General features: G+C 42.4%; 2 protein-coding genes across 17 annotated transcripts in view; one reads left to right on the top strand and one right to left on the bottom strand.

The window, feature by feature from the left end:
- Nucleotides 1–52: 52 nt before the first annotated feature.
- Nucleotides 53–2,038, bottom strand: PTPMT1 (protein tyrosine phosphatase mitochondrial 1). 2 transcript variants are annotated; one of them, XM_031593401.2, is made up of 4 exons: nucleotides 1,854–2,038; nucleotides 1,708–1,788; nucleotides 1,354–1,545; nucleotides 53–269 (listed from the first exon to the last, which is right to left on the bottom strand). In XM_031593401.2, exons 1-4 carry the CDS (start codon nucleotides 2,022–2,024, stop codon nucleotides 129–131), a joined length of 585 nt encoding a protein of 194 aa, XP_031449261.1. In that variant the 5' UTR covers nucleotides 2,025–2,038; the 3' UTR covers nucleotides 53–128. The 2 variants fall into 2 exon arrangements, with proteins under 2 accessions (XP_031449261.1, XP_031449262.1); XM_031593402.2 differs by having other exon boundaries at nucleotides 53–286.
- Nucleotides 2,039–2,164: 126 nt separating this feature from the next.
- The window catches only part of CELF1 (CUGBP Elav-like family member 1), a 53,586-nt gene continuing 33,334 nt past the window's right edge, over nucleotides 2,165–22,416 (top strand). For 9 of the 15 annotated variants that reach the window (XM_090140858.1, XM_031593392.2, XM_031593393.2 and 6 more), the window contains exons 1-2: nucleotides 2,176–2,343; nucleotides 15,187–15,225. The gene's annotated coding sequence lies outside the window, so the exon portion shown is untranslated. Of the gene's footprint in view, nucleotides 2,344–2,765; nucleotides 7,219–15,186; nucleotides 15,226–22,416 lie in introns of those variants that run through there. The other 6 variants (XM_090140864.1, XM_090140865.1, XM_090140866.1 and 3 more) reach the window with 4 other exon arrangements.

Here is a 22,416-nt window from a genome sequence, read left to right on the forward strand (position 1 = left end):
CCATAAGGAGAAAAAGTTACAATGAAACAGTCCAAACTCTTCTTTACCATAATTTATGTAAAAATTTCTTTATTGAGGGTCAAGAAGTACAATGCTTAAAAGAGCTGAGACTGAGATTTTGGTAGTTCTCACTGACACTCTGCAGTTGTCCCAGCAGTAACATCCTTGTGAAAACTCTCCAGGACCTGGACTTGTTTACGCCGAATAAGGATGTGGGGACGGATCTTGGCAATAGCCTCTATTGCCTCCTGTGGGCTCCAGTGATGCAGCTGAAAAGGCAGAAACCCTGAAAGTGAAAATCCATTCTGTCCTTGCACCAGTTAAGGGAGCCCCCTCTGGATGCTACAGGCAATGTTAGTGCTGTTAAAGAACTGGCATCTTTATCCCTTCTGTTTACTTAAACTTCCTCAGAAGGGCCTGAATCTCAGTGCAGTTTCATGAAGAGTTCCTCAGTTAAGGAGGGATTGGATGGTTGCTGCCTAGGACCTGCACTGCCTATCTCATTCAGAATTCCTACATGTTGTGAATAGTTTCATGTCCCAGTCCCACCAGACCAGAAAGAAAGGGAAGTGTTTTATTAAAACATTACTGTTGCCCAGGTACTTAAGGAATCAGTGCATCACTACAGAAAGATTTTCCAAGGAGCATTCAGCAGCACCATCAGTAGGATCCATACATGGGATTTTGTTTTCAGTGCCAACCGAGTTAGTTCTGCAGAGAACTCAGAAAGCCAGTGCTACTTCCCTTGATCCTGAGTTATATTTACCAAGAAGCGTAGAAAGGCTCACCATTTCAGACAGCCAAGAAAAAGGTCTGAACAACAAAAACAGATGATTATCTGCTCAGTGAACCTGGAATCAATTAAGAATCTCAGAATCTCTCAAAACCTGCTCAGAACTTGCTATATTAATGGCCCAGCACTCCAAAGAGCTTCTTGAAATCTGACTACTTTGCCAGAGCCACTACAGATAGCACCGTATCACACGTTTCAGAGCTCTGGCACAACAGCGGTTTCCAGTAAAATCAGGCCATCTTTGCCAGTGCTAATAACTTGTGCCATAAGTGCAGGCAGGCGAGGGATACAAAGATAAATGAGATCATCAAAGAAAGCTTAGACCGCTGCTCAGCAAATCTAAGCGTACCTGTTCATTTCCCCTACGTTTGCCGGGTTCTACAAAGCAGACAACAGCTTGAGTTTGGGGCTTTGCTGTCTGCCTCTCTTGAAATGGGTGTCTATTCCAAACTCTAAAATCGTGCAATACAAACGCAGCAGTGCTCGCTCAGGTGTTTCTCGAGCTGTGCTTGCACACAGTCAATGAAAACCAACCCCATTCAGCAGAGAGCTCTCCTTACTCGGATCAAATAGGCCGCCACCACGGTGGCGCTGCGGGAGCGCCCCGCCTTGCAGTGCACGTAGACGCTGTTACCGCGCTCGCGGTGCTTCAGGATGAACTCGACGCCCTCGTGCAGGTTTTCCAAGGTGGGGACTCCGGTCAGATCCACGGTGCCGAGGCGCAGCTGCTCTACTCCCAGCGCCTCCCACTCCTGCAACGAGCGGCACATTCACCCGCGTGAACCCCGGCTCGCGCCCTCGAGAAAGAACACCCGGAGCCTAGCGAGACATCGACGAGACATCCCCCCGCCCGCCGTCCCGTTCCCACCCTAATCGCCGCTCCCCGGTCCGCCACGAGGCCGAGCGGAGCCCACCTGCGCGGAGCAGCAGAGGAAGCGGGTCTCGTACTCCTCGTTCAGGGTGAGGACGGCGCGCACGTTCTCCTCGGCCACCAGCTGCGGGCACAGCCACCGTCAGGCACCGCCGGGCTCCTGCGGCCCGCCCCGCCACGCCCCCTTACCCTACGGCTCCGGCCCCGCAGCGGCAGCGCTCCCAGCAGCACGGCGCGGTCGATGCGGTGGAACCAGGGCCGGCGGGAGGCGGGCAGCTGCGCCCGCAGCGCCGTGTACAGCAGCGTCGGGTAGAAGAGCAGCCGCGCCGCCCCGGCGCCCAGAGCCGCCGCCACCCCCATCGCGGCCGGGCGGGCGGGCGGGCGCACGGCCGGGGAGCGCGCGGGGGAGCGCGGCGGTGTCGCACGGAGCGCGGCAGGGCGGTCCCAGGGCTGAGGGAAGCGGCCGGCTCCAGCCTCCCCCCGCCTCGCGCCCGGTGTGGTCTCTCCCGGAAGTGCCGCCATCTTGCGGAGCCGGCCTGAGGCGGCGCAGGGAGCTGAGCGGCTGCGGGTGGGTCTCCGGGGGCAGGTGAGGGCGGCGGCCGGCAGGAGGAGCTCGGGCCGGGCCGGGCCGGGCAGGAGCGGCGTGGAGTCCGCGGAGAGCGCGACCCGCCTCGCGCAGGTAACGGCCGCCTTCCCGCCCCGCTCCCCGGGCGCTCGGTCCCCGGCCCGCCCGTACCGGGCCGCGGCGGCGGCCTCCGCAGACGCGCCTCGCTCCCCCCCGCCCGCTTCCCCGCACCGCACGGGGGATCGGGCCCGCGGGGGCCGCCCGCCGCCTCCTTCCGCGCGCCGCCCTGAGCTTCTGGCAGCCCCTCCGCGCTCCGGGCCTCTGGAGGCCGCCGGCCGTCGTCCGCGAACCGAGCGGTGACAGCGCCTCGGGCCGCGGGGCGGCGGCGGCGGGGGGCGCTGCGGCTGCGAGTGCGGCCCGGGGCGGCGGCGCCGGTGGGGGGCGGGAGAGCGGCGGCGCGGCCGGGGCGCCGGGCGGCATGGGGCCCTAGCGAGCGGCGCCGGAGCTGTGCCGGGAGCGGGTTCGTGCTCTGGGGCCGGTGAGGGGGGAGGCGGGTTGGGTGGGGGTGAGTACGGGGCTGCGGGTTATCGCCGTGCGAGGCGTGCAGCCTCAGGGGAGTGGTGGTGGACGCCGTTGGAGCAAAATATAAAAAGCAGGAGAGGCCGATCGTAAAGTGGATGGTAAACACGTGTCGGAGCAATAAAGGTTAATAAGAGCGTGAGATTTTTATAGGACTGTTTACGAGGAGGAAGCAGGGAGGCTGCGTTATAATAAAGCACGGAACCTTTACTCCTGCGAATTCCCGAGGATTCGTGGCTCGGACGTTCTCACCTTCAAGGCACGGATGTTCTTTCTGCCAGAAGTCGTCAGTGCATTTTTCAAATGCTGCAGCTTTCTCCCGTTGTACCGCTTCAGTGTGCTCCTGGGGTGTGTTTCGACAGGAGCTTGCTTGATCTAGAAGAAAACTTGGTGGAGATATTCACCTTAAAACATGCTTTGCTTCTGATCTGCTAGAGCTCGGCCTTCCTGAGCATCTTGATTTATTTTTTGTTTTTTTGCTTGTGTTTGTCTGTTGCGTCAGGCTTAGATCTTTGAACTAGCAGTCACGATAATTGCTGAATAACCTCCTAGTGCCTTTAGCTGTCTTTTCTATTGCTGTTTTTTATAGCATAGCTCATCAGCTAGATTAAAATGCTGCAGTGGCACCACGTGTCCATAATAAACTTTTTTTCCTTCATTCCCCTTAGCTGTGTTCTTGGGAGCTCTGTGCAACGTGAGGTATCTGTACCCAAGTCTGTAAGAGGCAGCTTTACTGGAAATAATATTGCTGTTTAAAAATCCTTATACCTTTACTTTGATATAGGAAATGGGAAGGTGGGTGCAGTGTGCATCCAGCAGCTGTATGTCCTATTGCATCTCTGCTGATGAGGAGACCACTGGGTACGGGCAGAATTTATATGTCTGTTCCAGGACCTGCCTGCACCTCTATATGCCAGCAGAAGCCTTAAGTAGGGATAATGTGAGATTTGCTATTGAAGCAGCTGCGATAGTCCAGTGTTGTCAGATATGGCTCAGCATTCTTGTTTATCAGACTTGACCTGAGTTTCTTAATGCTTTACTACAATCTAAGCATTTTTAATATTGCTTCTTGTCTTTTAGTTTACCATTCCCCAGGAGTTTTGCAGATGTTTGTTGCCTTGGTAACTGCCCTTAGACGAGAAGTACCATTTTAATCTATTGGTCAGTTATTTGGGGAGGAAAAAAACCCACAAAACACAACAGTATAAATCAAAGCAAAATAAAATACTGAATTGTTTATTGGAATGGGAGTTGTAAATTAAGAAAAGTTACGTGGGCCCTCTAATGATATTTCCCTTGAGGGTTTGCAACACAGTATCTTGAATTGTTATCCTATTGCCAGATTTTCTTGAGGCAGGAGAGAGGCTTTGATGGAAGAAGTATCCAGCAGTCTTAATGTACTTCATCTTGACACAGAGCTGCCTGTGTTACATGGAAAAATGCCAGATACCACCTCTTCTGTTTTCACTTGATTGTCCTGCCAAGATGCTTTGTGTTTGGGGCATAACAGTGAAAAAAGAGCCTTTCAGCATTTGCACTTCCAGGAATTCCCAGATGCCATTTAAACATCATCCTGTTCACACTTGATCCAAGCACATAAAGGTAAAATATACATTAGAGGCAGGAGATCTGGATAGGACAAAGGAGAAAATGTAAACTGCTTTAAAGCCATGGGGCAGATAAATCTGCAAAGACTTGCTGTAGGGTTGAATAGCTCACAGCTCTGAACTGTGGTAGACAGAGCAGGCGTGTTTGTTTATGACAGCAATCTAAAGAGGCATGGTTGTCATCTCAGGTAAAGGAAGTCTTTCTGACATCTTGATAAGCATGGAACTTTCAGCCATTTTAGCTCCATGTGTTGCAGAAGAAAGAACATTACTCTCCATTCACCCTGAATTCAGCCAGCAACAGAGGAGCAAGTAATGAAGACCCCAAGCTGAGCAGGCATCTTCATTAAACTCAGAAAAGAATTTCAGTTTTGGAGGTAGTTTGTGTGAGTTTATGTACTTTGTGAAAGCTTTATCTCGGAACTAGAATCATGGTCCATGAGCTGTCTTCTCTGTCCCGTGTGCACATGTTGTTGTACTGTCTTCAGTCTTCTCAGTATGTTGTGGTCTGTTTTTTAATTTGCATTGGCCATTTTACTGGTGGCCTTGCTGGAGGCAGAGTGCTAGTGGCAACCTGCACATTTTGGTAGCCAGTCTGTACTGTTGTAGACTTATAACAAATGCAGTGACTTGATGTGATATCTTTAGACTAAGATGATACAAAGTAGTCTTAGAATTACCTGTTAGATTACATATGCTGGTTAAAATTAGTTGTAGATGTGATTTGGAATAGCTGGTTTAGATATTGCAGGCAAATGAGTAGGCACTTTGGGCTCTTTATCCTTGTCAGCAGCACATCTTGAGGAGGTCTTAAGTGAGGAATGTGAATGAGAGGATGAGTGGTTGCTGAGTGTGCACTGTGTCATGCTGGTACATAGCAGGCTTCCCTTTGCAGAGAAATGTTTCTCTGTAGTTGCACACTGTGTTCTCTCAGAACCAATTTCTTTCTTGATTGTTAGAAAAACTCAGCCGAAGTTCCGGAATGCCTTGTATCGTTTTTAGTTGAAATTAATTTGAGTTTTTCAGAACCTTGGTCTGAAAATAGGTCTCTGTGGTAGCTTTCACTTCTGTCTGCAGGCTGTTTTGTACTATGCCTTTCATAATAATAACGTAGTTCTTATTTGCTAGATTTCAGCATGTGTAATACATGTCAAAGTAAATCCGTCATTCTTCAAACGTCTTATTTAAAATTCAGTTTTTCACTGCATCCATAAATATTCTTTTCTATTTTTCACTCAAACTGTGTGGTTCAAAAGCAATTGCAGCACATATATATTGGTGATATCCACAGATCCTTCAGAATCAGTTGGCTTTCCAAATGAAGATTCGTGCCTGTTTTCCCAAACCAGAGGAGATGGTTATTTATCAAGTCTGTAACTGAAGTATCTGGCATTGTTCAAGTCCACATACAAAAGTGATAGCATCTTGCTCAACTTACTCTACAGATTTGCAGGATGGATAGCAAGCATCCTAATACCTGCAAACATTTACAAAGTAAAGCTTTGAATGCTTCTTCCTATGGGAAAGCAGTGAAATAATGATCTTTCAGGAACAGAAATATTTTGAATGTCATCTCTAGGTCTTGCAATTCCCATAGGCAAAACAGTGTGAAGGAAACTCTTCTCTCATTGATAGTGCTGGATTCCCTTGTAGATCACTGTCTTAAAATCTTTCTGCCACCTCAGCTGTATCTGCTCATTATTTACCGTCCACAAATTCCTGTTTTCTATTTAAGCTTCTAAATAATAATTTAAAAAAAAAAAAAAAAAGAAGTCTTGTGACAACTTGACTTAGTGAAGAATTGCATTTCTTCTGTGTATTGTCTTGCCTGTCTTTGTGTTATGACTGCAGAGTGCTTAGCACGATTCCTGAGTGGAACAATGAAGAGTCCTTGCACAGTCAAAAGAGCTGTTAGGATTTACCGTTGGGAATGATCAATGTGTAAAGTCTTCAGAGAAGGGATTGCATATTTACTTCAGGGGTTTTGACTGCTCAGAAGTTTGTGTGAGTGCATTTCTGGTTCTGTGGTACTACATTCCTAGTGTAGCTGAAAGTTACAGCTTACACTTACTCAGATGAGAAAACTTTTCTGCTAGAATTTCTAACTTAGTTACTTACACCACATAAAATATGTGATACAATAAATAAAAGAAACGGGCAGCAGCACAGGGAGAAAAGGTTCAAAAAGACTGCTGTAATTAGGTTTGGGGTTAAAAATGCCAAGTGTGTGTGTGCTTCCAAAACCAACACAGGAGACCTGGCCAGTTCAGCAGTTCTTGAAATGCTGGTAAATGTGGGGATTCCCTGGAAGGAAGGTTTTTGTCTCTCTTCCAAGTTGCTGCCAAATTCTGTTCGGTGAAGAAGAGCATTGGTAGTTTCTGTGTTGCGGTGGACTTCAGCAAAGTGAACTTGGACTCATTTCAAAACAGTGATGACTCCTTTAAGTTTGTACGCTTCAATGTTTTCTTCCCCTACACAGCATGTAGTGTGTGTGCGTGTGTGGAGGAACTTGTCTTAGCCATGGGCTCTGTCGGAGACCATGTATGGGTAAAGCACTTGGGCCAGTTCAGCTCCCTGCTCCTCCCTCCTGGAGAGCAGAGCAGAATCCCTTCTGCTGAAATGCTTGTTCCACTTTCTATATTTGTACAGCAGCAGCAGCAGCAGCAGCTAGCTAGGCGGTGTGGCCGGCCTTGCGTGTGTGTGCGGCATTTGCTGAGCGGAATTGAGAGCCAGGGTCACAGTCTCTGTCATTACGTCTGTCTGTCTGTCTGCGTCTGGGGAGGACTGGCATTCTGAGTGAAAGGTGATCTGTTTGTGGATGCTTTGTTGTTTTTTTTTTTATGTAAAATGCAATTTGTCCAAACTGGGAATGTAGTTGACTGGGAGTGGAGGAGGGAAAGCAGTTGTCTTACAGGGAGAGTATGTGGTGAGTGGCAGCGGCGCCAACAACATTACTGTGAGCTGCTGTCTTCTATGGGGGGTTTAATATCCTTGCCTGCTTTGAGGAGTGGTCAGCCAGGGTCTGATTGTTGCCTTAGAAGGTCTGTTGTCCCTGTCTGCCATGAAGATTAATGAAAACATGATCCTGCCTTTGCTTGTTAAGGGCAGGAGGGATTAATGACGAGCCAGACCCTGGCCAGCCTAGTGTAGAATAAGGAGTTGGTGTTGAGGGGATGGAGTTGTAGGAAATACCTTATTAGGAAGAGCTGGAAACTTGTTCCTGGGACTTCCCTGGCTGTTGATTTGCATAAACTTTGTATTAAGGTTCTGCAGGCAGTGGGAGGGCTATTCATAAGTGGTTTCTTAAGCAGTAGATCAGGTGAACAAATAGTGAGGGCAGTCTATTGGCTGCTTGAACTGTAGTAAACTGTTGATACGGTAGTGGAAGGGTGCTCAAAATAGTGGCAGTAACTGGATCCGCCGTTAACATTGGCAAGAAATCAAGAAGGGGGGAATGGGAAATAGGATACAAGTACTTTTTTTCTGTCTTTTAGGGGATGCTGTCCACTTCCAGTTTTTCCTGCCCTTTGATTATCTGTGCAAACTGAAATCTGCTTCTGGAATCTGAGTGAAGAAAACATTGTTTTACTTGTAAAGTAGAAGTATCATCTTAAAATCTTTCTTGAGAACACTGCTTCAGAAAATCAGCCTAAATTATTTTACTTTCCTACCACTGCAGTGTCTTCAGCATATTTCCTACTGAGAAAGCTGTGTGTACCTTGAATTTGGAATGAGGAAATCCTGGAGATGAATGCTGGGATCTCAGCTGCCTGGCAATGCCTGAATCCCACAGTGCATGCAGGCAGGGAGCTGTGGTTGATGTGTGACAGAGGGACGTGTCATGCATGAGCTCAAGCATCTTTATCATGTGACTGCTTTTGGATCATTCTTTGTGTAATAGGGATACACTGTGGCTGTTTTCTCAACTTCATCTGTCAAACCTGTGGAATTCGTTGTGAACATTTGGATTTCTGGGGTATTAAGCATGCTTTCTTAAGCATTCTTATATGTTTTGGAATTGTCACATCCTCTTAAAGCTCTCTGCCTTTTTTCCTGCTTCTCTTCCTGACTCCCCAGCTGACATCCTCTGATTCGTGCTAGCCGGAACAAAGTGGCACAAGCAATATAAACTGTTTCTAAGTTTACCGTAACAATCAAAAGCAAATGTTGGTACTATTCAATGCCAACAATCAAGATTGTGCAATTCTTCTATTTTGAAGTGTTCTCCAATAACATACTTAATTTTTGCCTGTAGTTTTGTATTAGGCTTGTGACTAGGCAGTTTCAACCAACACTTGGAAGTCGACTATTGCAGATTCAAAAACTATCTGTTCTGTGAAAGACGTAATGACAAATGGATAGAACACCGTAGAAATGCATGTTTGCCAAGTGCCAGGCTTTAGAATGGCATTAGGAGTTTTAGTTCTTCTATTTTGTGAAAATCTTCTTAACGATGCTTAAGACAGTGACATTGTTTAGTCCGAACAAAGCCATCAGTTGTGTTTCTTGGAAGGCAGATGCTTTGAGCTGTGTAGCAAATTTATCGTGTACCTATTGCCAGCCAGTGCAAAAAGAGAGACTTTGTACGTACCCATTTCCAGGAATTCCAGTGGTTCATGGAGCAAAATATGATGCTTTAGATGCGTAAGGGCAGGAAATCCTCCTTGGTGTATATACTTGGAGTTTAGGGGATAATACCTGTTAATCCATTCTGGATTGACTGCATTGTTATGCTGTTTGTAAAAACAGTGACATCAGGGTTGGAGACAAGTAAGAAATGAACTTTTATCTGACGTTCTTTGTAGGTCCTGAAATTCTATAGCAGGAGGGTTTTGTTTTTCTTTTTAATTTCTTTTAAATGTTTATTACTTTCATTCTGTGCTAACTTTTTCTGGCATCATAATTGTGCAGTTGAAGAATAATGTTATATCAGGGGTGGATATGTGGGAAGATTGTGGGAATTTGGAATTCAGCCCAGAATGAAGCTAGCTATATTTGTAAAGGCTGTTGAAACAGAGGCGTTCAACTTGAAGAGAAGAGGTAAGGTTGATAAGTAATTTCAGTAAAAGTTGATAAGACAAGGTTGCTAAGGATTTATTTTTGATTTTAAAAAGCTGAATTATACAGTTTAGAAAGGGGCTGACATCTTCAAATAATGGAAATGGTTCATGGGTGCAGAGCTGGAAAGTGAAGGTAATTGTGTAGAAGAACATGCACAAATCATAGTGTGTTAGTAATGGAAATAGTGGAACCCTCATCACTTGGGACCTTTAAAACTAAAAATAGTTAATGAGAAGAGAATTAATTATGACTAACTCAGCACCTAAGTCTGACAGTGCAGATCCATGAGTCATCTGAATGAGCAAATGCTGGTATTGCTCTGAAAAGAAGCTAGTTCCATCTTTCAGATGTTTCCCCTTTCCTTTGTGCTGCCTGGTGCTTTTGTGAGGTTGCTCAGTGAATTGAAGCAGGGAAGATGCCTGGGTTAAAACTGCTGGTTTCCTGTTGTTGGTAGGCTAGATCAGACCTGGATCACTTCATTCCCTGGGCTCATTATACATAGGTAGGGATAGATAGCTGGGGAGGGAAGAGTTATGCTCTGTTCTAACGTCAAAAGCAATGACTTAATCCTACTGCAGATCCATTTTATCTTGAATGGTACATGTGCATTTTCTCCACGTTTTTATCTCATCTTTTGAGAGACTTTATAGCTAGTCTTCTCTGGAAATACAACCTGAAAAGTTTAATTAAGAATTGTTTGCGTGTGGCAAATGTCATTTCGTCCTAGGCAGAGAGGTACTAGGTGTTCTCCAAACACATTTCATTCTGCATGCATATCTCATACATGCCATGTTTGGTGTTGATATGCAGAGAATCCTGCTCTTCTTTTGGGGGAAGAAATTAATAACTTTCCTAATGTAAGGATAAAGAGAAGACAGTGTGCCGTGTTGTTTGTTCTGTGTGGTTTTGATTCTGGAAGTATGAAGTACCTGTACAATCTAAATGTGAGGTACAGAAACTCAGAGAATCTGGCAAGGTGTTAGTGGGTTTTGTGTCTGTTTGGTGGCCTCATGCAGCCAGAATGGTATTTGTAGCATTTGCTGTGTCATAAAGTTCCTGTTAGCAGTGGAAAGCAGCTGATGTCATGCTGTGCCTTCCAGGAAAAATGAATGGAAAAAATGGATGGAGATTTAAGTGAAGAACATCTGAAAATATGTGCGTGAAACTACAAGCAAGGGCTGAGTCTCTCCAATTCTTGGCAAAGCACAGGGGCAGCCTTGATTCTTGGAACTTCTTCCTTCCCAGCCCTTCGTAAAGGTCTGGCAGTGACTGATCCAGCCAATGCAGCAGGGAGTGTTTCTGGGGCCTTGGGTAGAGAGGAGCAAGTGAAGCTGCCTTTGCACAGGTGTCCCTGAGTGTTAAACACCAAAGGTTAGCAGTCTGGGTGGAGTGTTTCAGGGTCCCCAAAAGAGCTACAAGTATGCTTTGTGCAGTAGAAGGCTACTGAAATCAGCAGGAAAGAGGTCTCTTGATCTACTTAACTAACTTTAGCTAAGAACGGACACTGCGGTTCTTTAGGCAGAGAGAAGTTCAATTTAAGCATGGTGCTGTGTTTGTGAATGATACTCCAAAAAATGTTCCATGGTGCCCTGCGTATGTATTTATTGATGAGTTTTGGGGTGATTTTGGCAGTGTTTGGCTGTGAATTAATGCAGAAAAACTCACGTTTCTCAATTATTTACAGTGGTTTTTATACTTGACATGCTATATGAAGATATTGAAATACTGTTAAAAAAAAAAAAAAAAGAAACCAAAGTATATCAAATGAAGACAAATGTGAAACTTTCAGAGAGCCTGAGTGGAGGCTTAGGAAGAACTCCTTTGCAATGAAATGCTTAGATCTGTTCAAAAACTGAAATGAAATCAGAAGTCAAAACATTTCCAAGTTAATGTTCCCACAGCAACACCAGTGGTTTCCTCTGAAGAAGAAATAGTATGAAATGTTTTTGAGAGTTACAACTTCATTTGCCCAGTAGTAAAATTTCTTGAAGTGTTAATAAAAAATTACCTGCTTTTGAAACTGATTTGAATCAGTTTTCATTCTTTAAAATGGAGTGTTGGCCTCAGTTCTTTATAGAATTTATCCATTCAGTTCTGCAAAGAGCTCAACTGTGTGCCTCTTGCCAAACATGTGTTTGTGTGTATATATATAATGTAAATATGTTGCAAATGTGGGATTTTAAGCTTTGTCAACTTCTCGATCAGTTACATTCTGAACTTTAGGAGTTGGGACACATCAAAATTGTTTTCACTCTGAAGATGGCAGTAGGTGCTGAAAATGTGTTCTCTCTTTGTAGTGGGTGTATTAGTGCAGAATGGTGATGGCATTAGTTAGAGACTTACCATATATTTTTTCCCCCTCTGAATTTAAATCTATTTGATTTCATGAAGTCAAAAAAAAGGCTTACTTTACTGTGGAGCTATGCAAACTGTGTTTATAGACACTACACAGGGATGCTTTTCCCCAAGGTTTTTGCTTCTGGGTTTAATGATAGAGAGGTGAAAGTGTTTCAGTTTTTTGGCTGAAATGGATGAGGCTGTTGAAATTCAGTATTGCGTCCAAAAGCAGGCACAGTGTTTTAGCTGAGAATTTTGCTTCTGTTCATTATAGCTCAGTCTTTTACCCAAATAAGCCATTAAGCTATGGCTGATTGGTCTTCCCTTGGCATGTGTGGTACCATAAAGCAATTGGGAATTTTCCCATCTCGTTTTTTGTTCCAAACTGCACTGATCCCAAAATGAGCACCTCTCTTATTCTTTAATCTGTTCTTCCTATTGTATCTGCTAATGGGTAAACTCAGGCTCTGGTAATGGAGCAAACAGTCCTGGGCGGTTCAGCTGGTATTCCAACTGGCTGTACAGACTGTCTGGTAACCTGCGTGCAGATGAGTCCTTTTGCCTTTGAGATTGGAGAAAGCAGTATCTGACAGCTCTGTCTGCAGAAATGAATAGACACAGTGGCTATTTGCTGTTGCCTTGTGTTGCTCCAAGTGTTGAGAGGTGCAAGGGTGTCCAGGTTGCAGGAGAAGATGGCAGATTCTCAGATTAGAAAGTATGGCCGTCTCCTTGGTAAGTTTCTGGCAATGTAGGAGCCTCTAGTTCCTGACAGGTTTCTCATTGCTCTCTGTTGTCTTTTTGTCTTGTAAGTAATGTTGATTGGAAAGTGGTGTGCTTTCTTCTTTGTTCAGGCCTCTCTATTTGTAATCTCACTTATCCAGTCTGCTTGCTCCTCCACTCTCAGATGTGTCATTGCTCTCCTCCTTAATTTCTTCCCCAGAATAGATATTTTTATATTTCAAAATTTTTAATATCGGCTATATTGGTACTAAATGTGTATGCATCTGTCGTGAGTCCAGACTTAACATTGATTTACGTGAGAGAACGTTGACACCATGATGTCTGTTTTACCTGTTTTGTTTTTAATTGTAAGTGGTAGGCTTGATGTCCCACAGATGTTAAATTCCTGGAAGGTGCAATCGGAAATCAGAGCCAACTGGTCTATCAAGTGCTGACTGTGGCAGTAATTTCATTGATCAGAACCCATTAATTGATCCAGTAATCTCTTATAGATAGTCTTGGGTGCTGGGGAGACTGAAGCTTCGCCATTAAGTAACAAAGTGGTTTCACAAGATTTATTGGGCTCATCTCCGTCCTCCAGTACTTAGCAGCCAGAGCCATTTGTTTTCATTACCAGTTGCAGTTCTATTTGTATTGTGTGGCATACTGGAAGTTACAGCTCTGCTCATCAGTGGGTATATTTTGTCTCACTTGGGTACGGCAGGGCCAAGCCTTAAAGCTTCATTTCCCTACCTGGGTTTGTCAGGTGGTGTCATTGTTCCTGCCAGCTTCGTATACCAGAAATTAGAAGTGACATTGGTGCTCAGATACTGCATTTCAGTAAAGAAGGATAACTGCAGGAGAAGCCTTAGTGAAAGATATGATGTCCTAGTTTACACCTATTAGTTGTTTTGTTGTCCTCATGAAGAACCCACGCTAAGCAACTATGAAAACAGCTGGCTATCCGCCTCTGATGCTTAACTGGGGTGAATGTGCATGCAGGAGCATGCCAGCTGTGTGTCCCTTCATCTGAGGTATCCAAGTTCTGATTTCTTCTGAGAAGGAAAAAAGTTGTCAGATTCCCTGGCCTTTGGGCTATGTCTGTCTAGTGTGTGAACTTGAATCAAGTATTCAGTGTATTTATGTTCTGCATGCAATTATATGAGCCATATTGAAACAATTTTGTTTTGAGAAACACTTATGATTTAAGACCATTCTCCCAGGCTTTCTACAGGTGGTTGTCAGATTTGCTGCTTGCTTTCGTGCAGCTTTTATTGTGTTGGATTTTGTCTTTGATTCAGGGAGGTGTATATTTTTTTTCTTAAAATTATCCAAGAGTTCTGGTTTCCTCTGGCTATGTTAGCTGTACTTCATCTCCTTTGAAGTTCTTAAATTAATTCTCTAGTTTAACATAGTTACATGTGCTCAGGGAAGGTTTTCTTTTTACCATTTAAGAAGTTGTTTACTGGTGTATTTATAGGCATCTACGTGATCCATGAGCTGTATGTTTTGGGTTTTAATGAACGTTGGTTATCACAGAAATGGAAATCAGCATTTATGATGTTTCAATTTGGATTAAGTACTTTCTAAAGTTTGGGAGTAAGTGGAAGAAAAAGTAACATTTCTATCACATGTTCTTAAGCCAGGGCTGTTAGCAGGAATCTGAGACCACGTTTGGGCCGTAAACAAATACTATTTAATTTAACATCAGAAAAGCAAAGGAATGTGGGTGAGGTGGAATAAGGTGCAGTCAGGTAAAATATTTGCTAGGATCACGAGTAGAAGTTAATGTCTGAAATGGTACATTTGTTTCTTCTGAATTATGATTCCAAATGTTATTCTGAAACAAAACAAAAATGTGTTACCTATAGCCAATTTTCAGTAATATTCTAGAAAATATAAGTGAATCCATAATTTTGAAAATAGGCATTTTAGGTAACCAAGTTACATTTCCCAGGATTCATAGATTGGTTTTTATTTTTCTTAATTAATATTTATAAGAAAACTCACTTTTTGTTTAAGCTTCTGTACTCATTTAGAGGGTATAATATTTTATTAATATTATTGAACAAAATAGGGAGGAATTTAAAATAGCTATAAAACAAGGATGTAAAATTTCCAAGAGGTCTCCCTGTGGAAAAGAGAGCATGAGAACATGAGATAAATATCCAAGTATATGGAAGAGGATAAGGATCACTTATTCACACTTCTCAAAGAATATAGAACAAAGGTTATAAAGAGGCCTGCAAAGCAAGAAAGATGTGCATGCTCAAATAGCCTTACAAAACTCTTCTTGTAGATGAATGATGGTTTTGATTGCTTGCCTGTAAACAGATAAAAGAACTTGTATTTTTTGTAAAGTATTTCAAGGCAGCCATAAGCTTAATATACAACCTAAACAGAAGCATAGAAGAAATTGAAAAATAAAATGAAAGGAAAGTCTTGTATTTCAATGTATAGTAGCTTGTGTTGTGATCAATTATTGAGCAGTCTAATGAGGATTGTTACCACCTTATGAAAACTTGCATTACTAGAAGTGGGGTTTAGTCTCACAGGTCTCATCATCCTGCAAGATTCAGTTCATGTTGTAATTATTGCTATTAGCTGATTCTAACTCTGGAGTACTCAATGTCTGTTTTTCTTTTTCTTTTAGAGTGAAGACTGGAAGTGCTAGAGAAGTGCATAGCTGCAGGTATGAACCAACTACAGTTTGTGGCCCACAGTTGCTTATTGGAGTTTCATTTCAAAGGTTCAGAGAGAAGTTGTCTCTCTCTATTCCATCGAGCAGCATTCCCTCACCCTTAAGCTCTTCGGAGTTTGCTGCCCTTGTGCTGCTGAAGGATGTTGGGAGTGTAAACAATTTAGGACTGCTAGTATCTAGCTAATAGGCTCGTTTAGCTTCATCTGTAACTTAATAGTTTTATAAATGTAAGTAACTACAAAGTAGGATTGTGTGTCCTGATAGTAATTTATTCACTGGAATAAATCTCAAGTATTCTATAATACATAGAACTTTAAAGATACTAGTGGAAAAACTCTGTACAGGGTGTGACATTCTGTTAATTGCAGCATAAAAGGAAAATATTTGTGTGGAAATGCTTGGAGCTAAATGTCAGGATTTTCTGGTGCAGTTCTGCTGATGCCTGAAGTTCAGTAAGAGTGTAGTTTCATGAGCCAATTCCTCCTTCCTGCTTTGTTTGATTTCCAGCTTTTGGTTGTTGTTTTTTTTTTTTTTTTGTACATGGTTCTCGTGATAATTTGACTGCATGGCAAACAGTCACTTTGCTAACCTGGTTAAAAGCTATTTCATAATCAAGTGGTTATTTCTCTGGTTTAGCAAATTGGGTTGAGTGGAACTCTCCTGACCACACAACAATAACAAAAAAATAGATCAGATGGTAACTGTGCAGCTTAAGGACTTGTGGCTGCTGTGTTAAGTAACACTTCCATGCTCAGATTGCAGTGGCGGCTGCTCTTCTGATAATCACCTGTACTGTAGCAGAAATACTTCAGGTATGCTTTAGTCCATCAGCAGAGCAAGGAGGCTCTTTAAGAAGGAAACAGTACACCAGCCATGGCACTTCCCAACTTTTATACAGAATGCTGGTGGTAGCTTTACCAGAGCTCTTGAGAGATGAAAAATGTGTTTTTGTTTTTTTTTTCCAATTTCAGTAAGAGTCAGTCTTATCCCTGCCACACTCTTAAATGTAAGGCTTTCTAAAGAAAAGCGTATCACATCGATACCAGCTTTGGAGATATTTGAAGTGATTTTGCTGACAAGGTGGATTTACCTAAGCTCGGAGGTGAAATTTGATATAGAGATCCAGATTAAAGTAATTGTTCCTTTTCAGGAGATCTGAGAAATAAAGCCACATTTGATTTTACAAATTCCCATGAGTGCTGAAAGGACAAAATTAAGTTTGTCCCATTGTACAAAACTGCCGTATTGTTCTTTGCCTGGCTTTGAATTTTCCATAGCTTAATCAGGTTTCTCAGTTGCAAGAAGAATGATGGTACTGGAAACTTCTTCACACTTTGCTTTCACCTCTCTGTAACTAGAGGTTCAGCTGGGTGCCAGTGGCATTGATTCTGTCATCTGTTAGATACAGGGCATTCAGAGGTGCTGCAAGAAAGCATGAATGACTAGGAAGGATTCTTTCCTTCTGTGGTAATTCCTTAACTAGGAATTTACTTAGAGGCTCGACTGGCTCTGCGGACAGAGAGAAACATCCCCTTACCAGCTTTGGTACACTGACTTTCTTGTCCTGTTCAAGACAGAAAAAGAACCAGAAAGAACTGTGGGGAAAAAATGTCTGGAGCAAACATTGCTGAAGAAAGTAGAACAAAATAAGATCTATGGTCAGTGGAAAATCATACATGATATGGCAGCTTATAGATGATGCCAGTCCTGCTAGTCCAGACTGCTAGTCTAGTTGCAGTCCAGGAATTCCATAATTTTTGAGTGATTTTTAGAAATTGGTGATTGTTTGGAAGTACCTATTACCTATTGAAAGGCATTGGTCTCCAGGCACTGCAGGTATTGCACAGCATACAACTCCTTTCCCAAGTGGCTAGCACTCTGTTGCTTACCCTTCCCTCTCCTTTGCTGCTCCTCTAGGACCATAAAGAACATATGAAAGAGGGGGTTACCGTGTTTGTGTCTGAGACATTTCTACCTTCTGAGACAGTCTAATCTGTGATTAGACTTCGTTCTTCAGACTTAAAGGATTCTACCAATTACAAAATGCAGTTCCAGAATCAGTTTGGATTACGGAAATAACAGAACATTCACATTTAAATAAATTAGTCCAGTTTATGATTGCTGAAACTAAGTTATGGAAAGGAAAACCTCACTTGGGTGCAAGATACATAGTTTCTCATCCTTAAAAGAAACCCTGAATTCATTTGTCTTAATGTGATGGTAGAGGGGTGTCCAAATAAAAGAGGAGTAATTCTCCAGCATCTGTTAAGGTTATATAAAATTATTTATATGCATCCCACTATAAAATACTTCTTATGATGAACTAAATAAATTGACAGTACAGAAATGGATTGGGGTAGAACTGTGGTGGAATTTTGATTCTAGTCTGGTACAGTGTATGACACTGAGGAAGATCAGCTTTGCTTTGAGATGAGGAATCAATGAGCCTTTGTTTCTTGCTTTTATGGTAATTGCTGTCTCCAAGTTTTTGAAATGGAGACTTTATTCTGAGACTTGAGTTTCTTCCTTCTATTCAGAAACTTGTATTCCATGCTTTGCCAAGGCAAATTACAGTTATTCTTGTCAAGAATTAATGCTATGTGAGCGCTGACAGTTTCAGGAGTGAGGAACTTCTGCTTGCTGGATTTTCACTTGTCAAATCCACGTTCACTATGCTGATGTTCTTCTGGGCAAACAAATTTACCTTTACGCTGTTCCAACACCCTGTGAACAGTCAGTGTTCTTGTCCTGCTCCTCTCTTAGGATGGTCCTTTTTTAGTTTTCCTGAAGGTGAAAACAATTATCTGCTTGCCATCCCTGTACCAAAAGCCATAGGAAATCATACCTTGTCATGGTGTGACAAGGAAGATAGAAAGGATTATTGCAGTGTGATAGGAAAGATTATTGTAACGTTTCATATTTCAAATGTGGATTGTATTCTTCTGGAGCTGTTTGTGCTGTTTGTAAACTCTTCAGATAACATGCAAAGGAACACTTGGATAAAATGAAATTGGAGAGAAATAGTGCTTTATTCTTTTTATTTTTTATTATAGTATAATTTTAACTGTTCCTGTTTTGTATCTGGTACTATCAGAAGAAACAATTTAAGATTAGATTTGTCAGAACAGCTTGCCTGCTTGTTCTGATTGCTGCAAAGGACAGGGAAACTTGAGACTTGCTGCTTTGTTTAGTCCAAAAGGTCCCTTGACACCTAAAAAGGAAAGGGGGGAATCTTAAAGAATGTATGTTCTTTAAGAAGATTTTCAAGCAGATCTGTGTACTATTCTAAGAACTATCAGAAAGCAGAGATTTAAAATTTATTGTTCCTTTGAGTTTAGGTCATGCATTTCTTTTCTGAAGTTTAAAAAACAGAACACATGAACTGATCAGTTTTTAATTTTCTTTAAATTCGTTATGCAAACTGGGGTACACTGCTTGCCACAAACCTTAGCCAAAGGTATTTCTCATTACTGTAGTTCTCCTGTGGAGTGACAGAACAATCTTTGTATATGGTATTGTCCTGGAATGGTACAGCTGGTTCTGCAGTCTACCCTGGAAAATGTGGTTAGGAGGCTCGCCCATTGCAGTGCTCTGTGATGTGTCTTTTTTGACTAAGTACAGAGCTGCACGTTCCTGTAATATAGGCAACAACAGCAAAGTTCAGGCCTCTTTGAAACCAGGTTCCTAGCTCTTGTTTGTACTCATAAATTAAAGCTGAAGATGATGTAAAATATCATGTTCTACAGAATTAATTGCTTGCAGGGTTGTTTCTTAGGTAAAAGGCTGAAATACCTTACGGTAAACTCTTGGCTGTTAGTAGTGACCTCTTTTAACCTTAAAAATTAAAATCGTTCTTGTAAGCTCAAAAAAAATGTTTGGGAGAGAGAAAGAGGAGAAAGGCAGTATAAATGCAGCTGTACCTCTGCTTTCAGGGCAGGAGGGCTCACAAGCATTGATCTGTGGAAGATTGGGCATTGTTTACTGTCCAGACTTCCTATGTGTGTCATGGTCTGAATTCAGTTAATAAAAAGCAAGGAGAACAAAATAACAAAACTTCCAAATCCTCCTGCTGCCTTAAGTATTCCATCCTGCCTCCTTTTAAAAGCTCTGTCATTCCACAGGGCAAAGATGCACATCCTCACTTCTTGTACTCTCATTTCCTGCCTTGACTCCTGCTCTGTCATATTGCTGCTTTTATTTCCTCTTTCTATTGTTGTGACCAAGCCTTTTTTCCTACTTTCTCAAGATTTTTTTCCTGTCTACATTGCCAAAGTATCCACAGGTCTTTCAGATCTCTTTGGTATTTAATTTTCCATAGTTTGCCTCTGGCAAAGCGTGAGCATTGTTATGTCCTAGCACTATAATGATAAGAACTCTAAATGCTTCCCAAACTGTTTGCTGGAATTGTTGCAGGTGTTTAAAATGAGGATAACAGGATTAAATCCTTTACTTTTTTTTTTTTAATGGCTGTGTGCCTTCATAAATAGTAAGTCAATAATGAGAGGAAGAAACTTATAAACTTCTGCTTCAAAAACATTAGCCCTAGGATACGTGCATCAGTGCTGTTTCTTTGTATCAATTATTAATTGTAAAGTGTCTCGCAAACAAGGATAAACATGCAATGATTACTCCTTGTCTTTGCTTTGACAAAGTTAATTATTATGGGGTGCCTGCATTAAGGCTTGCCATTATCTGTTCTACAAGTACAGCTGCTTTAATATGTTGTCATGCATTAATTGCTCCAGATTCATGATTTGGCCTTAGAGCCATTTGTTCATCTGTATATGTGCCTCATGTCAGTTATCTTTTGTACTGTTCCTTCTCAGGTCTTTGCTATCTACTTTGCATCAAATGAGTTTTGCTGATTTTTTTTTTTTCCAGTTATTGTTTTTTTAACCCACTGCTACCACCACCAAAAAGTAGCTGATAAAGATGGTTTTGTTTCCCTCTCAGTTCCTTTGGTCTGAAAAAAAAAGAAAAAAAAGAAAAAAAAAAAAAGGAAATATGCCAGATTTTAATGAGGAAACATATCTGGGATAGGCAGAAATTTAATACACATTTAATACAATTTTAGATCCCAGTTGTGACCTTAAGAACAGCAAGCTTCAGCTACAAAACTGAAATCTAAAGCTAACAACAAGAAAATTCTTGCATTAATAAAAGGACAGATGACAATCCAGGCACCTCTCCTGTTATATTTTTATGACGATTAACATGTATGTTTAATGTGTCATTGGGGAGCAGGTATAAGAAGGAAAACAAACACGAAAAGGTGGAGTTCATTGGAAAATGCTTCAATGTGAAAATTTTCCTGACATAGACGTCTCTTATTTATTTCACTGTACCAGTATAGCAGACTATTAACTGATGTTGCATAGGTACTGTCCTTGAAAACAAGGTGGTCAGAAACTGACTGCCCTTGGAAAAATCCCAGTAAATCCTAACCAAAGCTGTCTGTTGCTGTACGTGGCACTATTGTGGGCTGTGATAGTTGAAGTTCTTATATCAAGTATTTACACGTTATTTTGAGTAACCTCAAACCAGAGAACTGCGGAGGCGATCAGCTTGCTTATTCTTCATTATTGTAGGATTACAGGAAATGTTACAGTTGGAGATGGGTGTTCGAGGCTGTTGTGAGGAGGTGGTTTCCTCCCAGTTTCCTCCCAGTGGGCCAGTCGATTCCCATTTCTTCTTTATTTTTGTACTGCTTGCGTGAGCATTTGTAGTGTGGCCACTGAAGCAGCAGACACAGCTGCAGCAGGTCAAGCACTGGGTTGGCAGCCCCACGCTACTGTTAGCTGCTGGCTGTGTGCTAAGAAAGCAGAAGTCAGGGCAGCGTAGTGCAGCTGTTCTGTCCTAGAGAAGCGGGGCATTGTCTGCAGTGCTGCGGGTTGTGCTCTGATAGCACAGCCCCACTGTTTTGGTCACAGCGTGCTTGTGCTTTCCCTCTCCTGCAAGCAGGTAAAGACTATGAGAGGCAAATTTATGAATCTTGGCGGCCACAGTCTTGAAGTCTGTAAACTTCGTTTATCTGCCGTAAGTGGGTACTGAGACTGATGATTCAACTTCTGAGTTTGTTAGGCGCCCTGGTACTTGCAGGTATTGGCAGAGCAGTTCCTTGTGGAGGGAGAGGGTTTGGCTTTGAGGATTTGAACAGATGTTGTAACCTGTTTCTAGTAGATAAGTTCTCATGTTGCAGGGCTGCCATCTTCCATTTGGTGTAAGTTGTTTGAAGGAGCGAGCCAGATATTGAACGTACCACAGATTGAATTGCAAGGCATTTTAAGAAGAAAAGTGCATACACTGGTAACTGTGCTGTTATGTTCCCTTAAGGCTAAAAGTGCAATTTACTTACTTATTTTTGCTGCTTATGAAAGCATTTGAATAAATTGCTGGTAATAACTTAGCATTTTTAATTAGTGTTTACACAGTTTATGTATAGCTTGGTTTAGCTCTAACAAGACAACTCTTCCTTTTATTCAATCATTCTTTTTTGCCCTTCTTTTCTCCCAGCACGCGTATATGGGATCTTTGGCAAGTTCCAGACTTCTGCCATCTGTACTCATGGAGTAGCAATATCTACTGCTTGTTTTCACCTTTTGACTGCAAAATGGACTCAGTAATCTTCCATGTTTTCGGCTGCTAAGAACCTGTTGTGGTTTGTCTGGTAGCCTCTGGTCATTTTCTTTTGAGTACTTGTCTGGCCTGCCCTTGCTCTCGTGAATGTTTCTTGTCTCTGCAGTATCCTGCCAACAAGGAGTTACACAAATCTGCCCTCCTTTGCACGAAAAAACATCTTTGGTGAGAGAAGGAATGCTGTCTCAGCTATTAAGATTTTACTTTCTTATCTGTGATTTGAAAAGCTACCTTAGAGACGTTAGTTACTTGAGAAAACAATAGCCAGGCACGACCTATTTCAGTTGATGCAAGGATTCATTTCAGTACTTGTTTAAAATAGAAGTGAGAAGGGTGATGCCTAGACTTGTCAGTCACGTGGATGTGTGGCAGTCAATGCAGAACTGTTTGCCTTCACAATGACGTGTGGTAATACTGTATATACAAAACTTTCCTATCTGGTTTTACCATTTTTACTGTTATGTTAAGGTCAAAGAGGTTTCTGTTAGGGCATTACTCAATTCATGGACAGTTTGTTCTTCCACCAAAACAAAGGCTTGAAGTTCC

This window comes from Phasianus colchicus, chromosome 5 (assembly GCF_987193195.1).
Source record: "Phasianus colchicus chromosome 5, bPhaCol1.hap1.1, whole genome shotgun sequence".
Lineage (NCBI taxonomy): Eukaryota > Metazoa > Chordata > Aves > Galliformes > Phasianidae > Phasianus > Phasianus colchicus.

Bases quoted from the DNA above. Each gene is read 5' to 3' on its own strand.
- PTPMT1 (XM_031593401.2), bottom strand. From the start codon at position 2,024: ATGGGGGTGGCGGCGGCTCTGGGCGCCGGGGCGGCGCGGCTGCTCTTC. The intron at 1,789-1,853 runs GTAAGGGGGCGT...CTGTGCCCGCAG, and splicing joins TGCGGGGCCGGAGCCGTAGG to CTGGTGGCCGAGGAGAACGT. The intron at 270-1,353 runs GTAAGGAGAGCT...CTGCCTTTTCAG, and splicing joins TGGCGGCCTATTTGATCCGA to CTGCATCACTGGAGCCCACA.